This window comes from Chlorocebus sabaeus, chromosome 3 (assembly GCF_047675955.1).
Source record: "Chlorocebus sabaeus isolate Y175 chromosome 3, mChlSab1.0.hap1, whole genome shotgun sequence".
Taxonomy (NCBI): Eukaryota; Metazoa; Chordata; class Mammalia; order Primates; family Cercopithecidae; genus Chlorocebus; species Chlorocebus sabaeus.
This window is the reverse complement of record NC_132906.1, coordinates 59,229,845-59,256,130: the sequence shown is the minus strand read 5'-3', so window position 1 is coordinate 59,256,130 and position 26,286 is coordinate 59,229,845. Positions and strand designations below refer to the sequence as shown.

General features: G+C 35.3%; 1 protein-coding gene across 13 annotated transcripts in view; it reads left to right on the top strand.

Moving 5' to 3' along the window:
• The window catches only part of MYCBP2 (MYC binding protein 2), a 290,113-nt gene that overhangs the window by 224,567 nt on the left and 39,260 nt on the right, over window positions 1-26,286 (top strand). For all 13 annotated transcript variants that reach the window (XM_073014412.1, XM_073014414.1, XM_073014413.1 and 10 more), the window contains 11 exons: window positions 4,425-6,068; window positions 6,943-7,112; window positions 7,714-7,958; window positions 10,001-10,168; window positions 12,872-13,029; window positions 14,108-14,307; window positions 15,509-15,658; window positions 19,926-20,086; window positions 21,128-21,284; window positions 21,472-21,696; window positions 24,613-24,678. In XM_073014412.1, the coding sequence (XP_072870513.1) occupies window positions 4,425-6,068; window positions 6,943-7,112; window positions 7,714-7,958; window positions 10,001-10,168; window positions 12,872-13,029; window positions 14,108-14,307; window positions 15,509-15,658; window positions 19,926-20,086; window positions 21,128-21,284; window positions 21,472-21,696; window positions 24,613-24,678 (3,344 nt within the window). The remainder of the gene's footprint in view (window positions 1-4,424; window positions 6,069-6,942; window positions 7,113-7,713; window positions 7,959-10,000; window positions 10,169-12,871; window positions 13,030-14,107; window positions 14,308-15,508; window positions 15,659-19,925; window positions 20,087-21,127; window positions 21,285-21,471; window positions 21,697-24,612; window positions 24,679-26,286) is intronic.

Here is a 26,286-nt window from a genome sequence, read left to right as displayed (position 1 = left end):
TTGTTGAAAAATTTAGCAGAATATAAACTATTTAAAATAACTGTTGATACTTGCATACCATTTGAAATGCTTTGTTTTTGCTTGTGTTCTCTGCTAAATTTTTTTTCCATTGAATCTGTGCTGCTTCTTTGCCAATGTTTTCCACTGTAGAATCTCCATCTTGCAACCTTGCTTCTCGTGAGCGCATTTACAAAAATTATGGTGTAGCTGGGCCTGCCTCTGCTCTCTCATCTCTGTCTCACAAACTGAAGGGTGGGTATACATGCATTCATGGATGGGCCATTCTTAATGAACATAGGGAGTGTCATTAAAGATGTTTCCATTCATCTCAGTCATGTTCATGTCATTTCATTTTTTTAATTAAAGTTTATCATTTTATTTAAATTTGTATATGTTTGAGTAATTTATGATGCTCCTATTCAGTATTATAATATAGATTATCATAATAGCTATGCATGTTTATTACATCTATAGGTTAAACATTACTCTTATTTAATTTTAAAACTTTATGAGATCTTTAAAACAGGTGTATAGAAAGAAAGAATTACCTAATGGGGGGAATTTTTTAAACCATTTTTATCAGAAAAAGATGATATATGTGTAAGGCATAAAGCACATTTTTTAGTCTTAAACTTGTTATGTAATATAAAAATCACTTTACTATTTTAGTTTTTTGTGAGAAACACTGATAATGAACTTAAAGTTTTTAAGTTTAAATTAGTTATTAGGACTCGTGTGTTTGTTTATATCTATATGTCAACCTGCCTGTCCTGTCTAGCATAAATTTTTCTAATATTGTTTTCCTAGTAACTAAGTTTTAATATTTTAAGCTTAGAAATGTTTAAACTGTTGACAATTGACAAAATTTCAGACAATTTAAAAATATGATTTTGGTCTTTTAAAACCCTACAGATGCCTACTTAAATATTTTGTCTTAAAGCATTATTTAATTAAATTTAAATCTTGTAAATATTTTAAAATCTTGTATTTAAAGAAAATTTTATCAAAAAGAACTTTTACAGCAATGCCTAACATATTGTGTGAGTTTCTCAACTACTGATTTTCTTTTTTTCTTAGAAATAGATAAAATAGCTATATATTTCTCATTATACAATTGACGGTATAAACATACAAATAGGAAATATAAAAATAGAGTAAATAGTATTGTACAACCTGTGCTATATAGTATACAGTATTGTGTGTAATAGCATATAGTATCATGTAACCTGATATATACTATATATCATGCCATGTGATATATGCATGTAGTATTACGCTATAGTATGATCCTGATAATTTATGATTTTGGCATGAAAAAATATGTGGGTAAGTGAATGAATACTTACCATTTAACATGTTTAGTAACATTTAATTTCCTTGCCCTAAGTTTCTATCCTGTCATTATTTCTTCAAGATTCCTTTAAAGTTAGAAAAATGTTTGCCTATTATCACTTACATTTAAAAATACAGTCATTAAATAAATTAGGAGATGAATGTGAAAGTTTTATGTATAGTCTGAAGATTTTTAGCAAACTATTTGTTTATATTTGTTGATATTTTGAGCAGCCACAACATAATAATTTTAGTAATAATATGCTGCAAAACATTTGAAACACAAATGAAGAAGATAAACGTAAATTAGCACTTGGGCTTACCCCACTTAACAAGCATAGTTTTTTTAATATATAAAATATATTTTGGAAAAATAAATTTTTCAAGAAGATTTAGTTATCGTTTGAGAAATACATCAGAGAAAGAAACGTTTCTGCCGTTATTTATGTGCTTAAACTTCAACAGATATTTAGCTGTCACCACTTACAGATCTTAAGAAAATATTCACCACTATTAGAGATATAATAAGATATACAAATGCCTATTCTTTCTAACACTATGTAATAAACTTTTTTGCTCACGTATGACAAGTGGTGTTCCTGATATTTGGCAGATTCCATTTTTCAGGCAACCACAGAGGTTGTTTTCATGATGAGTAAATACCTACCATCGTAAGTGCGTGCATTCCTAGAATAGAGGTATCATCAGCAGGTATTCACCATTCCTTTGCTTGCAGCTGTTGTGCAGGTCAGCCACTGGGACACATCTGACACAGGGAGTAGGTAATCTTTGTCACAAACCCTTCCCATTTGTTAGAAATCCTACACAAGTTGTCCTTTTTTATAAATTAGAGAGAAAACCTCTTTCAGTTCACAGATGGATTTTTTGGAGTAAGAGATACCAAATATAAAAGACTTACTAATTGTTTGTCTAGGTTCCCATTATGTGTGGTTCAGTTTCTGAAATAAATGTGATGATGAAGGTGATAAACATGTCTCCAGCTGTCAGATTAATAACAAAAAACAAATACTCCAAACATCACTTACTCAAAATTAATGGCCATGGCTACTGATGTTTAATCTATGAAATATAATTTGTTTACCAAATTTGCCATATACTGTTACTAGGTCAGTAAGATTAGATGGGCAGCAATTTTTTAAACTACTTTTGAACAGTTTGAGGGTACTTATTCGCAGATCACCTCTGTTTATCTGTGCTCTCCCAAGACAACATTGATAGTTAGAATTCTAAATTGGGATTTTTTAACCCTTTTTTCAAAATTTAGCCCCATCTGTTAATACTCTATTTATAAAACAGAGCACGTAATATGATAAAGGAGGTTCATGATTGAATAATGAAACTTTGCAAGAAACTAAAAAGCATTATGTTTTAGTTACTTTTATTCATCCAAAGAACAGGAAAATTTATCCTAAATATTAGCATTTTGCAATTAAACATTTAGTTCATCAGTGTGCCCTATCTAAAGTACTTGCCATACTCTATTATTTCACCATGTAATTACTCAACATGCAAGCATCTAACCCTCACATATCAGTAACTCCTGTCACCTCTGTCCTGTGGCCTTGGGAGCCTTAATTCTAAAAAGTAGACTTCTAAAGAAGCTGAATACTTGGGAGTAGCAGAAGAAAAAAAAAATCAAGAAAATTGGAATATATTACTCATTCAACAAATATTTATTGAATACCTACTGTATTCCTGGACTCATTCATAGTATTACATAAGTGAAGAGTAACAGACAGAAATACCTGCCCTTGACAAAAATGGGGGCAGATTCTCCAGCACTACTGTCCTGAGCCATAGAGAACTAGAGCATGACTATATACACTTAACACATGCACACAAGCACAAAAAACATTTTTCTACATAATCTGAATTTGTTCACGTCCTTTTTTCTTTAAAAAAAAAAATAATAATAAGCTTCCATTAGAACCAGTTAACAAATCCACCTTAATTTCCTAGGAACTCTCTTTGAAAAAATATGAATATTTCCAGATAGGTTTATGGATTTTCAGTTTCTTATACCAGTTGAAACCCCTCAGTCAGATTGCTTTTCTCCTAACAACTAACTGGTATCACTTGCACTAAGAGTAGAAGTTTTTATTTTAAGGAGGAAAGGTGATGTTGAAGTTTGTACCATTTACTTGGGTCACAGACAGCCTGGCTCTAATGCCTCAAAGAAAAGCGTAAAATAGAATGAAGGAGAGACACTAAATGAAGCCAGGATGCTAAAAACAATTCATGTCCATGCAGAAATATCTAATGGTTTGCTTTAGGAAAGGGAGGTAATTCTTCTTTTCATCCTGTTTTTCTGTCATTCTCCTGACTCCTTGTTTTGAGGGTCCACAGTTCAGACTTTTACTACACATTCTGAGGATCCACCATTTCTGTGGTTTCCAAGGGGACACAGGCTCTGCGTTCTAAGCAGCTAAGCTTACTGAACTTTTGGAGTGTAACCTGTTTATAAGTAATTAATAGCTTTAGGGCATTCATGTGCTCATTATAAACTAGTCTAATCTGATCATAAAACAGAGTGCCTCTTTGGCAACTCTTTGTTAGCCTAATTGTATTTATGCATACACTTAAAAATTACAATTGTGTCTATGCATAAATTCATTTCTCTAATTCAACAAAACCCATACCATTGCCCTAAGGATGCGACATATCACTCTGCTGGAAATTTAGCGCTACTTCACATTTAAAATACAAGTTTTAACATTAAATAATTTCTTATTCCCAAAAAAATTAATTTCTATCTCTTTCTAGTCTCTCATTGAATTTAAATTCTAACTAGTTATTGCACTAGGGCAGAGGTTGAGATATCACTGATAGTTCACACTGAGTTTGTTCAGCCTGTTTTGCATCCATGAAAATAGTTTTTGGTGGTAATGGTTGTGTAATGATGTGTAGAAATTTTATTGGAAATATTTCCCCCAGAATTCTTCAAGTGTTTTAGTATGTGTGACAAAAAATAAGAATTTCATAGCTATGTTTTTTATTTCAGTGTTTAGTGGCTAAATCATTACTAAGTTATAATTTTATTAATAAGTTTCACTATAAAATGGACCATACAGGTGATCGAGGAAACATCTCAACATCTTCTAGACCAGCTTCTACATCAGGAAAATCAGAGCTGTCCTCAAAACACAGCAGATCACTTAAATCTGATGGACATATGAGCCGGACTACTGCTGATCAGAAGAAGCCAAGGGGCACAGACAGTTTATCTGCTAGTGAATCCCTCATCTTAAAATCTGATGCTGCAAAGTTGAGGTCAGATTCCCATAGTAGGTCATTGTCCCCCAACCATAACACCTTGCAGACATTGAAATCTGATGGGAGGATGCCTTCTAGCTCCAGAGCTGAATCCCCAGGACCAGGTTCTCGGTTGTCATCTCCTAAGCCAAAGACTCTCCCAGCCAATAGGTCTAGCCCATCAGGTGCTAGTTCTCCACGCTCCTCCTCACCACATGATAAAAATCTACCTCAAAAAAGTACTGCTCCTGTTAAGACAAAACTTGATCCTCCTCGGGAACGTTCCAAATCAGACTCTTACACACTTGATCCAGATACCCTCCGCAAGAAGAAAATGCCCCTCACAGAACCTTTGAGGGGACGGTCAACATCACCAAAACCAAAATCAGTACCAAAGGATTCTACAGATTCCCCAGGATCTGAAAATAGAGCTCCCTCTCCCCATGTGGTACAGGAAAACCTCCACAGTGAGGTGGTCGAAGTCTGCACCTCAAGTACTTTAAAAACAAATAGTCTAACAGACAGCACCTGCGACGACAGCAGTGAATTTAAGAGTGTGGATGAAGGTTCAAATAAAGTTCATTTTAGCATTGGAAAAGCACCACTGAAAGATGAACAGGAAATGAGAGCATCCCCCAAAATAAGTCGAAAATGTGCTAATAGACACACCAGGCCCAAAAAAGAAAAATCGAGTTTTCTTTTCAAAGGAGATGGATCCAAGCCTTTAGAGCCAGCCAAGCAAGCCATGTCTCCTTCTGTGGCCGAATGTGCCAGAGCTGTGTTTGCTTCCTTCCTCTGGCATGAAGGCATAGTACATGATGCAATGGCTTGTTCTTCTTTCCTAAAGTTTCATCCTGAACTTTCCAAAGAACATGCTCCTATAAGGAGTAGTTTAAATAGCCAACAGCCTACAGAGGAAAAAGAAACCAAGTTAAAAAATAGACATTCATTGGAAATATCATCTGCACTGAATATGTTTAATATTGCACCCCATGGACCAGATATATCTAAGATGGGTAGCATCAACAAAAACAAGGTATTATCTATGCTTAAGGAACCACCTCTGCATGAAAAATGTGAGGATGGGAAAACCGAGACCACTTTTGAAATGTCCATGCATCACACAATGAAGTCTAAATCTCCTCTTCCCTTAACTTTACAACATTTAGTGGCTTTTTGGGAAGACATCTCTTTGGCTACTATCAAAGCTGCTTCCCAGAATATGATTTTTCCAAGTCCTGGTTCCTGTGCAGTTCTTAAAAAGAAAGAGTGTGAGAAAGAGAATAAGAAGGCCAAAAAGGAAAAAAAGAAAAAAGAAAAGGCAGAAGTGAGGCCCAGGGGTAATTTGTTTGGAGAGATGGCCCAGCTGGCAGTAGGAGGACCAGAGAAAGATACCATCTGTGAACTGTGTGGGGAGTCACATCCGTACCCAGTGACGTATCACATGAGACAAGCTCACCCAGGTAAGTGATACTGGCGAATGTATGTATAAGTATTTTTTTCTTTACTGAACCGGATCACTTCATTTGAGCTGTTATATGAATTTTGGCAAAGGATAGGGAATTTATAGTATCTTAAAGTACATTATCAGTACAGGGTTTTGCGAAAAACAGATAAAGAAATTCTAATATTATGATGACAAGGTAATTTAGTGCTATTTCACTTTCATGTAGCATGTTTTAAAAAATTTTATGTGTTACCCAAAGGGTGTGCCATTAATGTGTCTGTCTCACACAACAGAATCAGTGGCGTGCCCATACACACGGGGCATCTCCTTTGATTTTACTATTTTCCTGTTCAGAATTGCAAATTAAATTAGATTATATTGATTTCAATAGGCTTTTTCCTACGGAAGTGATATTGTGTTATCAGAAGACTGCATTTTCAGTAAATGTAATGATTTCTGTAACATTGGCTAATATTCCAAATTCACCTAATACAAATTTGTATTTGTAATTTTTTTCTTTGTCTACATATTATACTTCAAATGTTTTATGTGACTTCTGAAAATATATCATTGTTATAGAACTTTAATACTCGTTTTGTCTAATTTTATTGACATAATTAAGTATATCTAAATGTACCTATAGTCTACCTCTCTTTTAATCTGCCTGAATAGAAACTAAGTATCTCATATTTGGGGCATTGTTTAATTGATTGCTTTTAGATCAAGTAAGCTATTTTTCTGATATAGTTGATAGCCTGAAAAATCAGATATCTATTTCAGTATTTTGCTTTCTTTGAGAAGGTAAATCTGTCATTAATCTATGAGTAATAAGGATCAAACTCTTAAGGACACTTGGAGTGTTAAATATTTATTTTTGGTATTGTTTCAAGGTTGTGGCCGATATGCTGGTGGACAAGGTTACAATAGCATTGGGCATTTTTGTGGAGGATGGGCTGGTAACTGTGGTGATGGTGGCATAGGAGGAAGCACTTGGTATCTGGTATGTGATCGCTGTAGAGAAAAATACCTCCGTGAAAAACAGGCTGCTGCAAGGGAAAAGGTATTTTATTCCGTTCGGAGCTATAGTTTTAATGATATGGATACACTTTATAAAAATACCTTTTTATGATCTTATTACATCAGATAATTCCACATAGTTGATATAAAAGATCAGCTTTTACAATGGAAATCATATACAAATTTAATATTTGTACTACGTCAGCTGCTTTTAATTTTAAAAATTAACTATATATTGGAATAACACTAGATAACCTCTGCTACCTGTTTTTTTGGCTGCTTTGTTTTCCTATTCCATAGCTACTCTCTCTTTTCCCTATTCACTCTAGTGGCTAACCTAACTAAAAAATTTCACTGAATACACACAGATGATTTACTTTTTAAAAAAATGAATTATATTTAGATTTAACTAGTTAGGTGTTAAATTTTTCTGAAGAAAGAAAGGAAGTATAGTTTGTGTTTGATACAAAATAGTCAGCCCAGGATGAATATGAAGTGAATGTTGTTTTTTATAATCTTAGTATTTTAAAATAGCTTTACAAGTATTTAATAATTTTTATTGGAAACTCCAAATACTTAGCTTAAGAAACTAAAGATTTTAATATAAGTCAGAAAAGATTACTTTGATTTTTTTTCTTTGCCAGGTCAAACAATCTAGGAGAAAACCAATGCAAGTCAAGACCCCTCGTGCCTTGCCCACCATGGAAGCTCACCAGGTGATTAAAGCCAATGCACTCTTCCTGCTGTCCCTGAGCAGTGCAGCCGAACCGAGCATTCTGTGTTACCATCCTGCAAAGCCATTCCAATCTCAGTTGCCCAGCGTGAAAGAAGGCATTTCTGAGGATCTTCCTGTGAAAATGCCTTGTCTCTACCTTCAGACATTAGCTAGGTAATAAAATTTTGTTGTTGTTTTTTAATCACCTTTGGATTAACAGTGATTGTTTATTGATATCTAGGGTAGTTCAGTATTTGACCTATACTTTATTAGAGATTGTATACTGTAAAGAAACTTCCAGGCATTTATTTTTTGAGTTGCCTTGACTAACATAATGACTTTATGGTAGTAAGTATTTAAAAAACTATAAAGATGCTTCATCAATTTACATTGTTATTAATACAAAACATGTCTTAGAAAATAAGACTGTAGCTATCTTTCACTCTTTGGTAGGCTGACTTCAGTCTGTTAGTGCGAAATGCTGAAGTAGAAAAAAGTTGGTGTTTTCTTAGCAATCTTTTATGTCATAAATTATTCATTCTGTTAGCATTTAAATGAATAGTAACTGGGCACCTGCCAGCCTTGTGCTAGGCCCTGAATGAATGAATGAATGAATGAATATAACAAAATCCTGGCTTCTATGTACTCATACTGTGATGTCAAGTCAGACATGTCAGTGAAACATTTGAAATGCCATGTGAGGAGTGCTACAATAGAAGTATGTATGTAGGATGCTGTTACAGCATAAAAGATGGAGAGTATCTGAATCTTCCCAAGGAAATCAGAAAAGGCTTCCCAGAGGGTCTGACCCTTTAGTGGAGTCTTAAAGGATAAATAGAAACCTGTCAGGCAAGTGATGGGAAGAAAGCAACGCCTGGAAGAATAACCCAGGTGAGTAAAGACACACATGAAATCTCATTACACATTTGAGGAATCACAGGTTGTTAAAGGACTGACTACTGGAGGAAATGTGTGAAAGCCCGTTCAAAATGATTGGTTCACCCAAGTAATGTCGGGCCCTGTAGCCCAGGTTAAGATTCCATTTTATCCATGAGCAGAGGAAACAGTGGAAAAATTTTAAACAGAGAAATACATGAATTGGTTTGCAATTAAAAGATCACTGTAGAATGTGGAAGCTAATGTGGAGGCTAGATAAAAGTGCATTACTAGAGATAGAGAGAAACCTGTTAGTATTCTATTTTCATATATTGGACCTGAATGGTGCAGCCTATACTTTCACACATCATGCACTGACACTCCAAAAGAGCCTTTCATATACCAAAATCAGATTTTTTTCATCAGCTGACAAATGAAGATATCTAGATATTGCCTGCTGACATGGCTTGCCAACCAACAGTTCCATTTTGGAAATTGTCCTCTTTGTGTAGCAGAGTTGTGTGGTTTTTAAAATTTTGTGCTTACTATTACAATAAAATGAATAAGCAACAAAAATGAAAATGTGAGACTAAATACATTTGAGACGGAGGTAGAAATCATCAGGTATGCCAAATACAGTAGATCTTTAGTGTGAAGCATACCACTCAGTGGACTTAGGTTAGCAACTATTTATTCATTTTGAAAAGGAAAGAATCAAATTGTAAAACGTGAAAAATGCTCACACAGCATTATTACAGACTTTTTTTCTTTTTAACTCTCTGGGGAATGGGCACCCCCTCCACCCTGAACCACAGAAAATTTCATATATCTAATATTTTTCAAATATGATCTTATGTATGGTCCTACCCAAAAAAGTAACTGCCTGTATTTCAGTGGTCTGTGCAAGAAATAATAAGCATGAACCAAGGCAGTGGTGATAGGGAATGAGAAGAGAGAATGGCTCTGAGAGGAAACCTAATATCATGGGCTTGAAAGATGATGATGGTAGAGGGCTAAGCCTACTACAACACTGGAAATATTTTAGCTTAAGCACCTGGATGGTTGGTGGGATCATTCACCAAAACACTGGGAGATGGAAAAGTTCTCAAAAGGAAAGAAACTTAGTTCACTTTTGGATTCGAAATGTTTGTGGTACCTGAAATGTTGATGAATAACATTATCAGACTTTTATTTTCACCTACCTACATCTACAATTATTTTAATACTTTGCCTTTAACTATGATTTACGTGTGCTGCTTTTCCTGTTATGAAGGAGATTAAAAATGGAGAGGATCTGTATTGCCATCATACTTTAAGTTATTGGGTTTGATTTAATGCAGGCATCATCATGAAAATTTTGTGGGCTATCAAGATGACAACCTATTCCAGGATGAAATGAGATACCTACGTTCAACATCTGTACCTGCCCCATATATATCAGTAACTCCTGATGCAAGTCCTAATGTATTTGAAGAGCCAGAGAGCAATATGAAGTCTATGCCACCAAGGTATTTTAGTTCTCTCCTGTTTGTTGAATAGCTAGTGTTTGGTGGAAGAAAGACTTTGAACTAGAAAAGAGTCCTTTTCTAGTTGTTATTTCTAGTTGTTTCTACTTGTTGTTTACAGTGCCTCCTAACTTAGGTATGGTAGTATCAGAGTAAAGAGCTTCTCGAAAAGCTGAATAGAAACGTGTTATAATAATATAATACACAAGAAAATAGAGGCCAGGTGTTGTGGCTCACAACTGTAATCCCAGCACTTTGGGAGGCCAAGGCGGGTTAGATCACCTGAGGTCAGGAGTTCGAGACCAGTCTGATCAACATGGTGAAACCCTGTCTCTACTAAAAATACAAAAGATTAGCCAAGTATGGTGACACACACTTGTAATCCCAGCTACTTAGGAGGCTGAGGCAGGAGAATTGCTTGAACCTGGCAGACAGAGGTTACAGTGAGCTGAGATCATACCACTGAACTCCAGCTTGAGAAAAAAAAAAGAGTACCACTGAAACTTTTTTAGAGGAGGAATGATGTGATAAAAATGCAAAGGTAGTCTCACAGTGACAATTGAGAAACTGACATATGGATTAAAGAGATATATTTTGTAGGAAAAATAAGTGTGACTTGTTGACTAACTGGATAATGAAAAAGGTAAGTTTAAGATGACATGAAGATTTCAGGCACGAATAACTGTGAACATGGTATCATTGGAAAGGAAGACATTTGCTGAATGAAAAGAGAATGTGCTTGTTAAGAGCATGCCACTGTGTTACTACTATACAGCTATAATTATAAACTAATATAATAAATACTTTAATCACAATAGAACATATACATCCAAATGAGGTTTTTTTTGTTGTTGTTAAAAATACATACAACTTCTCCCCTCCCCAACTGCGTGGATTACTCGTCAGAATTTCTTTGAAGCTGCTCTTGACATTTTCTCCAGAGTGCAGTGCAACTTTTAATATCTTTAAAAGTAATAAAGTATTTCTAAAGGAGATACACTGTTTAAAAGAGTCAGAAACCATTTTGACGCTAGTCTGACAAGTGTGATTCTCATTGGATTATTATTACCCCTTAGGATCAAAATTCAGGAGGCTGAGGCAAGAGGATGACTTGAGCCTAGGATTTTGAGGTTACAGTGAGCTATGATTGTGTCGCTGCACTTCAGCCTAGGTGACAGAGCAAGACTCCGTCTGTTTTAAAACAAACAAACAAAAAAAGTTGATGGATAAATGAATTCATTAAATCAGTGGTTCTCAACTGGGGGCGATATTTGCCTCCCTGTTGATATCTGGCAATGTTTGGAAATAACTTTGTTTGTCACAACTGGGCTAGTTGAGTGGGCATCCTAGTGATTTGAGGCCAGGGATATTGCTAACCATCCTACAGGAGGCAAGACAGCCTTCTTAACAAGGAATTACTTGTCCCAGGGTAGCCATTCAATTAAAGATGTCATCTTTGCTTTCTTCTTTGGATTTTCTTGTGTTGCTTGAATTCTTTCACAAGCATTATTATTTTTTTGTAAAAAAAAAAAAAAAAAAAAGTCACTTTTTAAATTTGTGTAATGTTTTCTTTAGGTTAGTAGAAAACTTCCTCTGAAAACAGAGCAAATGTCTGTGCTTTATAGTAACACCATATATAAAGTGAATTAAGTTAATGTTTCCCTGTCTTCTAGTCATTCTGGAACCAAACAACCTATACTAACACCCAGGGACATTTACTGCCAATCAGTTACGTACAATGTTTATAGTCTGTTCAAACAAGAATGTACATAAGCTTAGAGAAGTGGTGAGTAAAGAAAACACCCAGGCAGTTAGCCATCTGTTGGAAAATAGACAATTTTACCAGGGGACACAGGATTTCAAACCTGGCTTGAATGATGGAAAAAACTCCAGAACCAAAGGTGAGCAAAAATATTCCAATTTGAATTGAGGTGACAGAAAAAGGAGCTCACGAAAAGAATAGTTTCTAAATTTGTTTTAGAGAAATAAGAAAGAGAAGGGATTTCTCTTTTTTTAATAAAATGTGTCAATAAAGGAAATTATATAGCTCAAGATCTTAATAACTTTTTAAGTATTTTTAAATGTTGCTTTAATAAATAGAAAAACTGTTAGTTTACTTAAGCCTGAATAAAACCATTAAGTTCTTTTATAGAGTACAAATACAGCACTGGTGCCAAAAATCAGTTTGTTCCCTCTCATGACACCTTGACGCAGCCATCCTCCAAGGGCTTTGGGCAGTGTTTCCCAAGAGTGAGAAACCTCACAGAACACTGAAGACACCAAAAGAAAACTTTGGAACCAAATTTTGCTTCCTATTTTATTAGGTTTTCATGTGTACATAACCATTTTCTTTCTATTTGGTGCACTTATGATTGTATCTGCCTGTTTTTCCTGAATATTACAACACATGAGTTCCACCCCAGTGCTTTTGATTCTAAAAGGAGCTTGGAAGCCTTTCTTCTTTTTCATTTAATATGCGAAGTAGATTGAAGAAAACCACAAGTTTTAAGGTACAATGCTGAAATCAGTCCAAATGTTACTGCATTTGAAAAGATCGAATTATGATTCAGAGAGAGATTGTCAATTTGGCTTTGATTTTGTTTCTCCACGTGAAATCTTGAGTCATATATTTTGCATCATTATAAGTATAGTTACATTTCATTTAGCTCTTCTGAGTTTGTATCTGTTGTATTGTTCCATCTACAGTTTAGAAACCAGTCCCATAACTGATACTGATCTTGCAAAGAGAACTGTCTTCCAAAGATCATACTCAGTTGTTGCTTCCGAGTATGATAAACAACACTCCATTTTACCTGCACGAGTTAAAGCCATTCCTAGAAGAAGAGTTAACAGTGGAGACACTGGTAAGTATGAGGATAAAAAAGAATATTGAGTGATCTGACTACTACAAATAAAAAAGAAAATGGTTTTATTTGCACATACTTTTTAAAATTTAATTTTTGAAGGAAAAGGCATGGGATAATTTCTAACGTGTGATTGACATTCCCTCTGTGTGACACAGCTATAAATGTGCATCTCTAAATTTTGCATCTCAGTTGAAGGGAAATCGGTGATTGTTCAAGAATAAATTGGCCTTTACAATCTTACTTCTTAGGTATCTAAGCCAAATGTGACAGCCATTATCCCTTCCACTAAACTTGTGGACCGGCAGTTCCAGTGATGTACACATTCACAGTTATCTCTCCACCCCAATAGAAGCTTGTAACTCTTGCAGCTGCCATCATTCTAAGTAGATAATAAAACTTTGGGGATATAAATAGCCCTTAATCAGTTAAAAAAAAAAAAAAAGAAGAAGAAGAAGAAGAAGAAGAGTTACATGATCTGGACCAGTTGGTATCAATAGCCCCAAATTGGGGTGGGGATTCTACCTCAAGAAAAATTAAAGAAACCCAAGAATAACAGGATAATATAGTGATAAATTGTCAGAGAGATCACTTGCTAAAATGAAGATTTGGCCTAAAAATGATAGTCAGATAATTAAGTATCTTATTGAAGACTTTTAAGAAAAACATTATTGAAAATTGCCCAGCAATTTATAGGTTCATTCAACAAATATTTTTGACCTCCTGTTGAGAAATGTTTCTTATAAAGCCATCTTTTAGAAAGTGATGCAGATGAGATGTAGATTTCATTTAGAATATAAATCACTTAGCTTTTAGAGTGTTTTAGAAAATGTGAACTTTAGATTCAGCTCTGGATTCAAAGCCCACCTCTACAACTTAATGGCTCTATGACTTTCAGAGAGTAACATATTTAATCTTTCTGAACCTTGATTTCTTTCTCAGTAAAAGTTGAAATTGTTATGATTTGTGTCATGTGCAAAAAACCAATAACAAAGGCTTTAAAGTGAATATGCTAGATATTATCTTAAATATATATGCACTGCCTATGAAAATTAATAATTTTCTTTTTCTTTAATAGAAGTTGGTTCTTCCCTTTTGAGACATCCGTCTCCTGAGCTTTCTCGGCTAATCTCAGCCCACAGCTCTCTTTCTAAAGGAGAACGAAATTTCCAGTGGCCAGTTTTAGCTTTTGTTATACAACATCATGATCTAGAAGGTCTTGAAATAGCAATGAAACAGGCCCTAAGGAAATCTGCTTGTCGAGTTTTTGCTATGGAGGTATGAAGACATTAATGAAATTACTGATTCCTTGATCATACAAATCATGTGATGATTCTATTTAATGATGCCACTTTTTTACCAACAGAAATTGTATGAAATTAAAAGGCATTAGCCAATTAAAAGTATCAAAAGTTCATATAAAAATTAGACTCTAAAGTTTATGAATATAAACAAATTTAGAATTTCATATTTCAACACTGAAGAAATTTATTTCTGTATTACTTTATTATTTGAATCTTGAGATTATCTTTTTTAAAAGCTTTTATACACTCAGAATGTCATTTTATTAGAAGGAAACGACAGAGTAATCATGGAAAGAAGATAAGGAGTAGGGCTTTTGAGTTATAAGTGAACCAGTAATAACTTCTCTGGGCCTTTGGCCTCTGGAAATAATAGGATTACTGTATATTACAGGCCTGTATATAGTAAATCTTTATTTTTATCAAATGTGATAAATAACTTACCGCTTCATGGATGGGAATTATATGAATATATTTAAGTAAATGGTTGGTTTCGTAGAGCTTGAGATATGCTTTGTGTTCATCCAGATGCAAGTTGGAAAAAATGTGCTTGAATAAATTAATATTAAAAAGAATTTGCAAAGTAAAAAGTGGTTTGAAAAAGTGTTTTGGTATTGTATTTTAGAAATTATTTTTCCTATTTTTTTAAATTAAAACCCCAAATTATTAACTGTTTCAAGTTCCATGTGCTTTCAGTGAAATAAAGGTAAGATTTTCAAGGAGCCAAGCATAGTATCCCATGATTGTAATCCTAACACTTTGGGAGGCCAAGGAGGGAGGATCACTTGAGCGCCAAGAGTTTGAGACCAGCCTGGGCAACATCGTGAGACATCATTTCTACAAAAAAATGTTTTAAAATCAGCTGGGTGTGGTGGTGCGCGCCTATAGTCCCAGCTACTTGGGAGGCTGAGGTGGGAGGATCATTTGTGCCTGGGTGCTTGAGGCTACAGTGAGCCCTGATCACACCACTGTACTCCAGCCTGGGTGACAGAGTGAGACACTCACTATCTCTTAAAAAGAAAAACAAATAGTAAAACTGTAAGGTATTACTTTTTTTAATTAAAAAAGATTTTCTAGCATCTTTCTTTGAAGCCTTAATCCATGGAGGTACTTTATTTCTGAGTACTTTTTAACTCATGTATTTTATTCTTAAACTCATTTAACCATCATTTCTTCAGGCTTTCAACTGGCTTCTGTGTAATGTCATCCAAACCACTTCTCTCCATGATATTCTGTGGCATTTTGTGGCATCACTGACTCCTGCACCAGTGGAACCAGAGGAAGAAGAGGATGAAGAAAATAAAACAAACAAAGAAAGTTCAGAACAAGTAAATGAGATTTTTATTTATTTTGATTGTGCATATTTTTGTAGAAACTGGTAGTATACCTTCAAATAGTCCAATAATTTGCACAAAATCATTCACCGATCTAACTTGAACAAAAAGAATATTTTAGTGCTATGGGCAAAGTATTAACAGTGAGACCTGGATTTTATAGAAGGCAGCCTGTATAATGGACAGAGCGTTGAACTAGGGCACTAGGAGCCTGAGTTCAGCCTCATTTCTACCCTGTTGTAGTTGTATGACTTGTAGGCCTTGGTTTCCATGTCTGTAAAATGAAAGAGTAATCTAGATGGCATTTATCTTATTCCCAGCAACTCTGAAATTATGTGAATGGCATTTTAGGATAATTTCCAAGGATATCAGGCAGCATTATCATAGTCAAATTCTTAAAACTCACAAGGAAACAAGATACCATGAGCAAGAACTAGCAAAAACAATAGGCAGCAGAAATAGACCCTCAACAGTGGTTGTAATTATCTGTGTAAATGTAGAATAATGTGTTAATATGCTTAAAGAAATAAAAGAGAAACTTTAAAATATGAGAAGAAATTGTAAGAAGGAATATAATGATGAATTTGATAAAGAACTAAAGAAAATGTAAATATTAATCTAAGTATAATTGATATTTTAAAGAACTAGTTTTGAGATTTTATAGCATGTCAGTGAAAAAATTGGTTAAATATAAGAAAATGACAGATTTGATAAAGAACTAAAGAAAATATGTAAAAATTAAGTATAATTGATATGTTTTAAAAAATTCAGTTTTGACATTTTATAGCATGTCAGCGAAGAAATTGGTTAAATGTAAGAGATCTGCAGAAATTATCTAGACTTCAACACAGAAAAAGTAAATAAAAAATACAAGTTGCTAAGAGCAATGAAGGGCAAAATGATGTATAACACTTACCTACTTGGAGTTTCAGAAGGAGAAGACAGAATGGAAGAGAGACAGTATTTAAGAGTTAATACTTGAGAATTTCCCAGAATCGATTACAGATAACAACCCATTTCAAGAAGCCCAGTAAACCCCAAGCAGAATAAATACAAATCATAGTGGGCAAATTATAGTGAATTACCTGAACACCAAAAACAAAGAAAGAGATCTTTTATGCAGCTGCAGGAAAAAAATATTAGCTTTCAAAAGAGGGACAGTGAGAATAATTGCTTAATTTTTGGTAGCAACATTACAAGTTTGTTTGTTTAAATACTGAGTTTGTTTAAAAGGCTGTCAGTTGGCTTTTTTCAACATGCCGAAAGAAAATGCTTGTTAACCCAGTTGAAGGGTCTTTCAAGAACAAGACCAAAGACATTTCCAGAATAAAAACTGAAAGAAATGGCCAGGGAGTGTCAATAAAGAGAAAAGAAAGTGTAAATATGAGGGCATATCTTAAAAAACATTGACTGTGTAAAAAGTAATGATATGTCATGGTGATCTACAAAATGAAAAAAGATCAATCCTGGATATGTATCTACCTAATACTGTAACCTTAAAAAAAGTAACAATTGACAGACTGCAAGGAAGAATAGGACAGTCTGCAGTTACAATGTGAGATTGTCATATACCTGTAACAGCTATCTGTTCCTGCATAACCACCCCAAAACTCACCGGACTAAAACAGTTGTTTATTTGCTCACAGTCTGTGGGTTGGCAATTGCAGCAAGGCTCCACTGAGAGGAATGGCTCTTTCCTGTTTTGGTTACATAGTGTGCTTCAAGTAGTACCCCCTGAGCTCTTTTATCCTCCAGGATGCTGGCCTAGGTTTGTTCAGATGTCAGAAGCATTCAAGAAAGAGAACACAGAAGCTGCAAAGCCAAAATGGCCAAGACTAAACTCAAAAACCATGCTTCTGCCACCTTCCGTTAGCGGGTATAATTCACAAGGCCGGTCAAAATCAAAGACTGAGAAATAAACTCCACCTGTTGATAGGAAGAGCGACAGAGAATTTGTGGCTGTTTTGTGCGTAGTACCATAACACTCTTTAGTACTGGATAGGTCAGGCAGAGAAAAAGAATCAAAAAGTACACAGATTTGAATGATTGACAGTCTTGATAGAATATACAAAACATTGCATATAGTTGTTTACATTCTTTTGAGATACACACAAATGTCTATGGAAATTGACTGTTTACTGGACATATGAAACAAGTTTCAACAGACTTTAAATAATTGGTTTTCTTCCTACCATGTCCTCAGTCTTTATTGCTAGTGTATAAGAATTAGAAAACAAAACAATAACAAGAAAAATATTGAAATGATGGAAATTAAGAAACGCTTCCAAATGAGTTGCATCAAAGAAGAATTATAACAGAAAATATTTTAAATGGAATGGCAATAATAGTACATCTCAAAACTTGTTGTTTGGCAGAGTTCTAGTTATAGTTATGATGGAACAGCCAGTGTCAGGGTTAGTTCTTATAGTAAACAACAAAAAGCTGGACAAAATGTTTAAAACAATTGTTCATAGGCTCTGAGCAGTGACCGGTACAGGGCTATAATCCTTGAGAGAAGAAAAGTGCATGAAGTGAGCCCCACAATCGGGAAAAGAGCCCAGCAGAGTATGTTGGTTGTGTTGGCTGAGATCAAAGTTTAGGGCTGTAACTTTGGGATGTGGGCAGCACGGCACCAGTGGTATAGAGCTGCAGAAAGGGAGTCTAAAATTTTTGCATAAAAATATCCCTGCCGTCCTGGCCACTCTTAGACTGGGCGTGCAATTTCTCTGGAAGACCTAGCAGTGGAAATGAATCGTAAACTGAGAAATGAACAGATTCTTAGCTTCAGAGCTGGGTTCTAAAGTTTTAGCCCAACCAGAGGTGGGGTGAATGAATACTCCTGGCATGCACCTGAAACCCCAGAAAGATCATGCCCAAGGAATACACACCATGCCTCAGGAGTAAGGGTAATGCCTAAAATCAAGGGCAAAACTGAAATAACCCCAGTCTAACAAAGTGGAATGCCAGGTCTTGATGGAATCTAGCTGGCCTGCTATCTCCCTGTAAGAACTAAACTACTTTCTTTAGAAGAAGATAATGTAAACCAGAACTTCTGTGTCAGTAATCAATAGATACACAAAGAAGGAGGTAAAAAGCAACCATCTTTTAAGTAGCTCAGTGACATAGTTTTAAAAGTTTGATGAGCTTACACTGGTAGCAAGATGGAAGAACAAACGTTCTTTGCTGTGGAGTAGCAGCTTCTTAGAGAATGGTTTGGTAAGATGTATCAAAATTCACATTAAAAATCTTTCAGTAATTCCACTTTCATGAAGTTCTCCTTATATACGCATGTGTGAAAAGACAAATATACAAGTTGATTCATTGCAGAATGTTATATAAAAACAAAAGATTGGAAACAGCCTAAATGGCTGTTCTGAAATGGACTGATGAAATAAACTGTGGTATTTTTGTTCATCAGAATACTTTGCAGTAGGATAATATATGCTACATACATATCTAATAAGTAATAATCTCAAATATATATTATTGTTAAAAGGGCACAGATCAGTTTGTTTAGAGTGCTGCCATTTGTATAAATGAGCAATGTTTATAGACAGTTCAAGAAACTGGTAATAGAAATTGCCAGTGGGAGGGCACCTAGGTGGCTGGGCTTTAAAGACAGGGAGACTTTTTATGGCATTTTTTTATACCTCTTGAATATTTTATTATGATGTATGTTACCTACTCAAAATGATAAAAAGTTATTCCATAGTTAATATTATTAATGGAGCCATCTGAGGGTTTGAACGAGAAATGAAATTCAACACCTGCTTCTCTTTCCTAGCTGTGGTCCATCTGCCTAGAAAGGAACTTTTTTTTCTAATTCACATAAAAATGCTATATGAGTTAGTGACCACCCCAACTTTTAAACATACGTTATTTTTTATACATAAACATACACGCAAAACATACCTACATATATGTATGTGTATATATACATACACGTATCTGTATATACACACACACACTACACATACATATGCATACACATATGGATTCACCCTACAGGTAGATTTGTGAGTACACTAGAATCGATACATTTATTCATTTGCATGCTGATTTTACTTGTGACTAAACTTACAGCTTTTTTCCCTAAAATAATACAAACATAATTAGTTAAAATTACTGTACGTTCTGGGTACGATTTGGTTTTGTTGTTTATATTTGTGTTACACGACCATTTTTTAAGTATACATGTCTTTTGTGAAGAAGATTCCTTCCAGCACACACACTGATAAACTTGTTTCAATTTCTGCCTTAGGAGAAAGATACAAGAGTATGTGAACATCCACTCTCGGACATAGTGATTGCCGGGGAAGCTGCTCATCCTTTACCACACACCTTTCACCGCTTGCTGCAGACCATCTCAGACCTTATGATGTCTCTCCCCAGTGGCAGTTCATTACAGCAAATGGCCCTGAGGTAATTTTGTATCCACATATCCTAGGTACATTGGACAAGAGATTTTATGGAATATTCAAAGTATGAAATGCTCCCAAAAAAAGCTCTTTAAATAGTAAGATAGAATCCCTACATTATATAGATGGTGCCTCCCTCCTTACAGTCATAATTTTTAGAATGGTCCTTCCTCTTAGTTAACACTTGTTTGCCCTTCTGTAAAATGTGGCTAATGTACTTCTTAGTGCCCTAAATTATCACTGTAACAATCTCCCTCACTTTCCCCACTCTCCTACCTCAAATCACTTAAATGTTCTAAAAAGAGAGAAGGAAAGTGAAATCTCAAAAGCAAAAACCAAAATAGAGTTTTGACTTGAAAAGAATCTTAGGAAAAACAGAGCCTGTTTATATGCTGCCAATCCTGAAAGCACCTTAAGGAGCATCACAGATGCTCAACAGATTCCAATTTCAATTTGAAATGTGTTGAGAGTTTAGCATTGCTTTTACACTGTGAACCTTGTTACTAGATTCACATACTGGACTCACACTTATAAATAAATTCTCCTAATTAATGTGTACAAGAAATAGATTGATGGAATGATTGGGCTTCCCATGTTTCTAATGATAAGACCAGTGGAAGAGAGATTTCTCTTTGTCCTCCTCACAAGATTTTTGAAATGCAAGATACATTATACCCTGATGAATTAGTATGGCATTATAAGATTCATGAATTTGAGGGGTCGTGACAGTTGGTGTAACACTTGTTTACACAACAGATTCATTACACTTTTTACTTCTGTAGCCTTGATCTTCATCTGTCTAATTTTTTTATATTTAAAATGGGTCAGCTTTCCTTAGGTTTACCTTGTTCCAAAGAAGTTACCTTTATATCTCAAAAACAAAAATAAGAGAAATGATTTTCTTCCCTGAATTTTTAAAATTTCTATATTTTACTAGAACGTTAAAATTTCTTGAGCTATTAGCTACAGAGTACTCATCTAAGAGTTCCTTAGATATTCCTGGAAAATAATTGTTTCATATATTGCTTATATATCACCTTTTTAGGTGCTGGAGTCTCAAATTCAAGCAGTCTGATCACCAGTTCCTTCATCAGAGCAACGTCTTTCATCACATTAACAATATTTTGTCAAAATCAGATGATGGTGATAGTGAAGAGAGTTTTAGCATCAGTATACAATCTGGCTTTGAAGCTATGAGTCAGGTCAGTCATTTCACAGTTATTATCCTGGTTGTCTTGTTAGTTAATAATACATCAAAGGAGAAACTGTAAGTTATTTATAGTCAATTTGATCCTGTCTTCCATTATGTTTTATCCTATATCTGTTTGTTTTATCATCATGGAAGATTTGCTTTTAAGTATCATAAGTACTTGTATTTGTTTCTGATAGGAATTATGCATAGTAATGTGCTTAAAGGACTTAACCAGCATTGTTGACATAAAAACTTCGAGCCGACCTGCCATGATTGGCAGCTTGACAGACGGCTCCACAGAAACCTTTTGGGAATCAGGAGATGAAGATAAAAACAAAACTAAGAATATCACCATCAACTGTGTAAAAGGAATCAATGCCCGCTATGTGTCTGTTCACGTGGACAATTCTCGAGATCTTGGGGTAAGAAAGCAAACTTGATTTATGACTCTTTATCTCTTTTCAGACCTTTAGTATTCATACACTCTCATTTCTGAATTTAGCAACAAGCTTTATCATCTGGAATTTCACCAACCAAACGTCATTGCTATAATCCCCAAATCTTAAGTCTAAAAACAAATTAGTATGATTGGGAGCACTGTGGAATTCCATTTCTGAAAAGAGATCTGATCACAAATACACCATGGCTACAGCTAAGCAAGATGAAAGTCTGCTCTACAATTTTCTGCTCTCATGCCCTTGGGTTAGGATTTTCCTGTGACCTGGAAGTCCTCCCCTTAAACTCCGCTGAGCAGTTCTCCCAAGGTCTCTCAACTCAGCAGAGAAATTCTAAGTAACTTCTCTGAAAAATTATTCTTTCCCTCTGCTGGGTTCTTTATTGTATTACTCTGGTGGCACCTAATAATAATCTTTGACCTATAGTGTAATAAACTTTTTTTATTTATTTATTTTTTAATTTTTTATTTTTTGAGATAGAGTCTCCCTCTGTCACCCAGGCTGGAGTGCAGTGGCACAATCTTGGCTCACTGCAACCTCTGCCTCCAGGTTCACGCGATTCTCCTGCTTCAGGCTCCTGAGTAGCTGGGATTACAGGCACACACCACCATGCTTGGCTAATTTTTATATTTTGTTTGTTTTGAGACGGAGTCTCGCTCTGTCGTCCAGGCTGGAGTGCAGTGGCACGATCTTGGCTCACTGCAAGCTCCGCCTTCTGTGTTCACATCATTCTCCTGCCTCAGCCTCCCAGGTAGCTGGGACTACAGGCGCCCACTACCATGCCTAGCTAATTTTTTGTATTTTTAGTAGAGACGGGATTTCACCATGTTAGCCAGGATGGTCTCAATCTCCTGATCTCGTGATCCACCCACCTCAGCCTCCCAAAGTGCTGGGATTACAGGCGTGAGCCACCACGCCCGGCTTAATTTTTGTATTTTTAGTAGAGACAGGGTTTCACCATGTTGTCCAGGCCGGTCTCGAACCCCTGGCCTCAAGTGATCTGCCCACCTCGGCCTCCCAAAGTACTAGGATTACAGGTGTGAACCACTGCACCCAGCCTATCTTTAAGTGTCTACTTCTTTGCCACAGTCCTCATGAAATAAAAAATAAGTTTCAGACTGTCCCAAATAATCATAATTTATATTCTCTTTAGCCTAGTTCGTCCACATGTTTCAACTGAGTTAAATATTCTTTTATAAAAGGCACTAAAGAAAAAAGAGTCCTATTTATTTGAGTGTTAACAACCAAGAAAGAAATAGCACTAACTGCCAGACTGCCTTTCTTCTACCTCATTTAGAATTTTTTTCCTCAGAATGGATGTGGCTTGCTGGCAGATACAGTATTAATGGCTCCCTTGAACCATTGCCTGGCTCCTTCTGTGTCATTTGCATATTTCCTTTCTCAGGAAGAGCCACAGTGGTAGGATTGGGTCTCAGATAACCTGGATGCAGGCCAGTCTGCAATTAGAGCAACCTCCAACTCCTGTACATCAGTGCAGGTTCTATTCCTCCCTGGTATTGAATAAGTAAAAGAGGCTTAGCTAATATAATATGAGCTATTTCCTCCTCAGACCCAAGAACTTCCCCTGGTGTAACTGCTTTATCTTACTGGAAAGTCAAGTGTAACAAAGTAAAACATTTTTGTGGCTAGAACTCAGTGTTCAGTGCAAAGCTATCTTTGGCTCATGGTACATTTTAGGGCAGGACATACTCTCCCTCAGAACAATGATTGCAATCAATTTAACATTTCTGTCTTTTCTAAGAGGAAATAATCATAACAGTATTCATTTTCAAAATCCCCAGCATGTAAGCTGACATCTACTTTCCTTTTAAGAGGCTTCCTCTATGTTATAGGTTGAGCATTCCAAATCTGAAAATCCAAAATGCTACAGAATCTGAAACTTTTCGAACACAGATGTGATACTTAAAGGAGATGCATATTGGAGCATTTCTGGTTTTAGATATTCAGATTTGGGATGCCCAGCCAGTAAGTATAATGCAAATACAGTATTTCAAAATCCTAAAAAAAAACCCTAATCCAAAACACTTCTATTCCCAAATATTTCTAATAAAGGATACTCAACCTGTATGTATGTTTTCCTTGAGTTATGTACCTCCGTGTTCCCCAGTCTGCCTACCACAGAGCCTTGTACACAGCGTTTGTTGATTTGAATTTGAATTGTATCAGCCTACAGCACTCATATTATACAACTCTCCAAGGAATTAATGTTAATCTATTTCTTGATGTGCTTTGCATAAAACTTATTCAGCCTTAAGATGTTTGGCACTAGTATGAACGTGTATTGACCTTGTACTGTTTGACATTTATTTTGTGTATTAATGTTGCCTTCCCTAGTTTGGCAAGTATCTTGGGGGATAAAACCTCCTCTCGTATATCCTATTTCAAAACTGTAAGGAAGTCTGGGTACATTGTGACACTCATACGTATTTGTTAGTTCAGTTACCTTCTCTCTTTATACTTCCAAAAGTAATGAGAATATAGCAACAAGAATCTGACGTAAGTGACAAGCAGATTTGTTGAAAGGCTTCATGAGAATGGAATCTGAATATTTACTTTGAATGAGGAGAGGGAATGTCAAGCTATGAGAGAGCACATGGAGAGAGGCTGAAATGTGCAATTTAAGATGGAGTTTGTGAGAATAAGACTAAAGTTGTAGGAACCATGGTTAGTTGGAGGGATGGGGTGGGGTCAATCAGGAAGGATCATAAGAGACTGGCAGAAGATGTGGTATTGATGTGGTATTGGTAGGTTGTGAGAAACCATTGTAAGTTCTGAAGTAGGAATATAGCATAATAACTACATATATATATATATATATATAATTGTATATATAAATATACCATTGTAAATTGTCTATTTCAGAATAAAGTTACCTCAATGACCTTCTTAACTGGCAAAGCAGTAGAAGATTTGTGCAGAATAAAGCAGGTAATTAAAATTCTGTCATAAATGTTTTGCTATCTAGAGAGAAATTTCTTCTTCTCAGCCTTCACTACTGAATTCCACCTTTGGCACACAACCAAAGTATTATAGGGAATGATCTATTTACAGAACACTAAATTGACAAGTGGTCCATACGTAGGAATGGTAGCCACCATCCCTGTGCTAGACATCTCACCTATTGTCCTAAATGTTCCTCAGTCATGAGCAATTATATTGTACCTACAGTCTGCCATACCCTACTCCCCAACAAAGACTCAAGGTATTTTTTTTTTTTTAATTTATTTATTTATTTATTTATTTATTTATTTATTTATTATTATACTTTAAGTTCTAGGGTACATGTGCATAACGTGCAGGTTTGTTACATATGTATACTTGTGCCATGTTGGTGTGCTGCACCCATCAACTCGTCAGCACCCATCAACTCGTCATTTACATCAGGTATAACTCCCAATGCAATCCCTCCTCCCTCCCCCTCCCCATGATAGGCCCTGGTGTGTGATGTCCCCCTTCTTGAGTCCAAGTGATCTCATTGTTCAGTTCCCACCTATGAGTGAGAACATGCGGTGTTTGGTTTTCTGTTCTTGTGATAGTTTGCTAAGAATGATGGTTTCCAGCTGCATCAAGGTATTTTAAAATTTATCACAGATCCCATTCACACTTAAAGCCTTAATTCACCTATACTTTAGTTAAAACAGGTTATTGTCCTCGGGCCTGAAAAATCTGTCTGTTATAACACTTAACAACACAGCTATATCCAGGTTGCAAGTCAGTTTAAACCAACTCTAGAAACAAGTTTTATCTAGGCATGTGTCTGAGACTGTGCTCAAGCTGCTCCCTTACTTGTGTTAGTGAAACTTTGTCAAAATTGTTCCTCGCTGGCTACTTTATCTCACAAAAAGTTGGCCAATTTCTTGCTTGCTTGCTTGTTTTCAAATCACGTTGAAGGAATGAATTAAGATTTTGGACTAAACATATAATAAATGTTGTTTAAATTGTTAAAGAATTTGGGAAAATAATCCTATTCAATGAGATTGTGTTTGTTTATACTTAATACCCCTTTTAGAAAATAGACATTATTAATTAAAATAATATCAACTTAATGTCTATGTAAATCACATAGAAATCCCCAGGTCATTTCTTGGTTATTAAATGCTGTAAGAACAGTTTTTATTTTATGAAGGGAATAGTGTCAAAAACTATTTCACAGTATATTAACATTTAATCCTTGAAAAAAAAAGTCATATTCTCAATGGAAATTAGTGAAATAAGGAATCACAAGTGTGAAGTCGTATATTATATAATTTTTGTTCAAAAGTAAAATATATTAAGTAACTGCACATTAAAAGTCCTGTATCTTTAAATGGTTCTTTAATGTGAGGATGCACAAAAAAAGATTCTGATCTTGTAATGTTTCTGCTTACAGACAATACAGGTAAAGCACAGTCATATAAATTATTTGTAATTATTTCAGTCATATAACTTTGCTTGGAAGCCATATGGTAGTCAGGCCTGGATTTTAATTCTCAATTCCACCTTTTACTGAAAATCCCTTAACCTGTGTTAACCTTAGTTTCTTCATCTGTATATAGC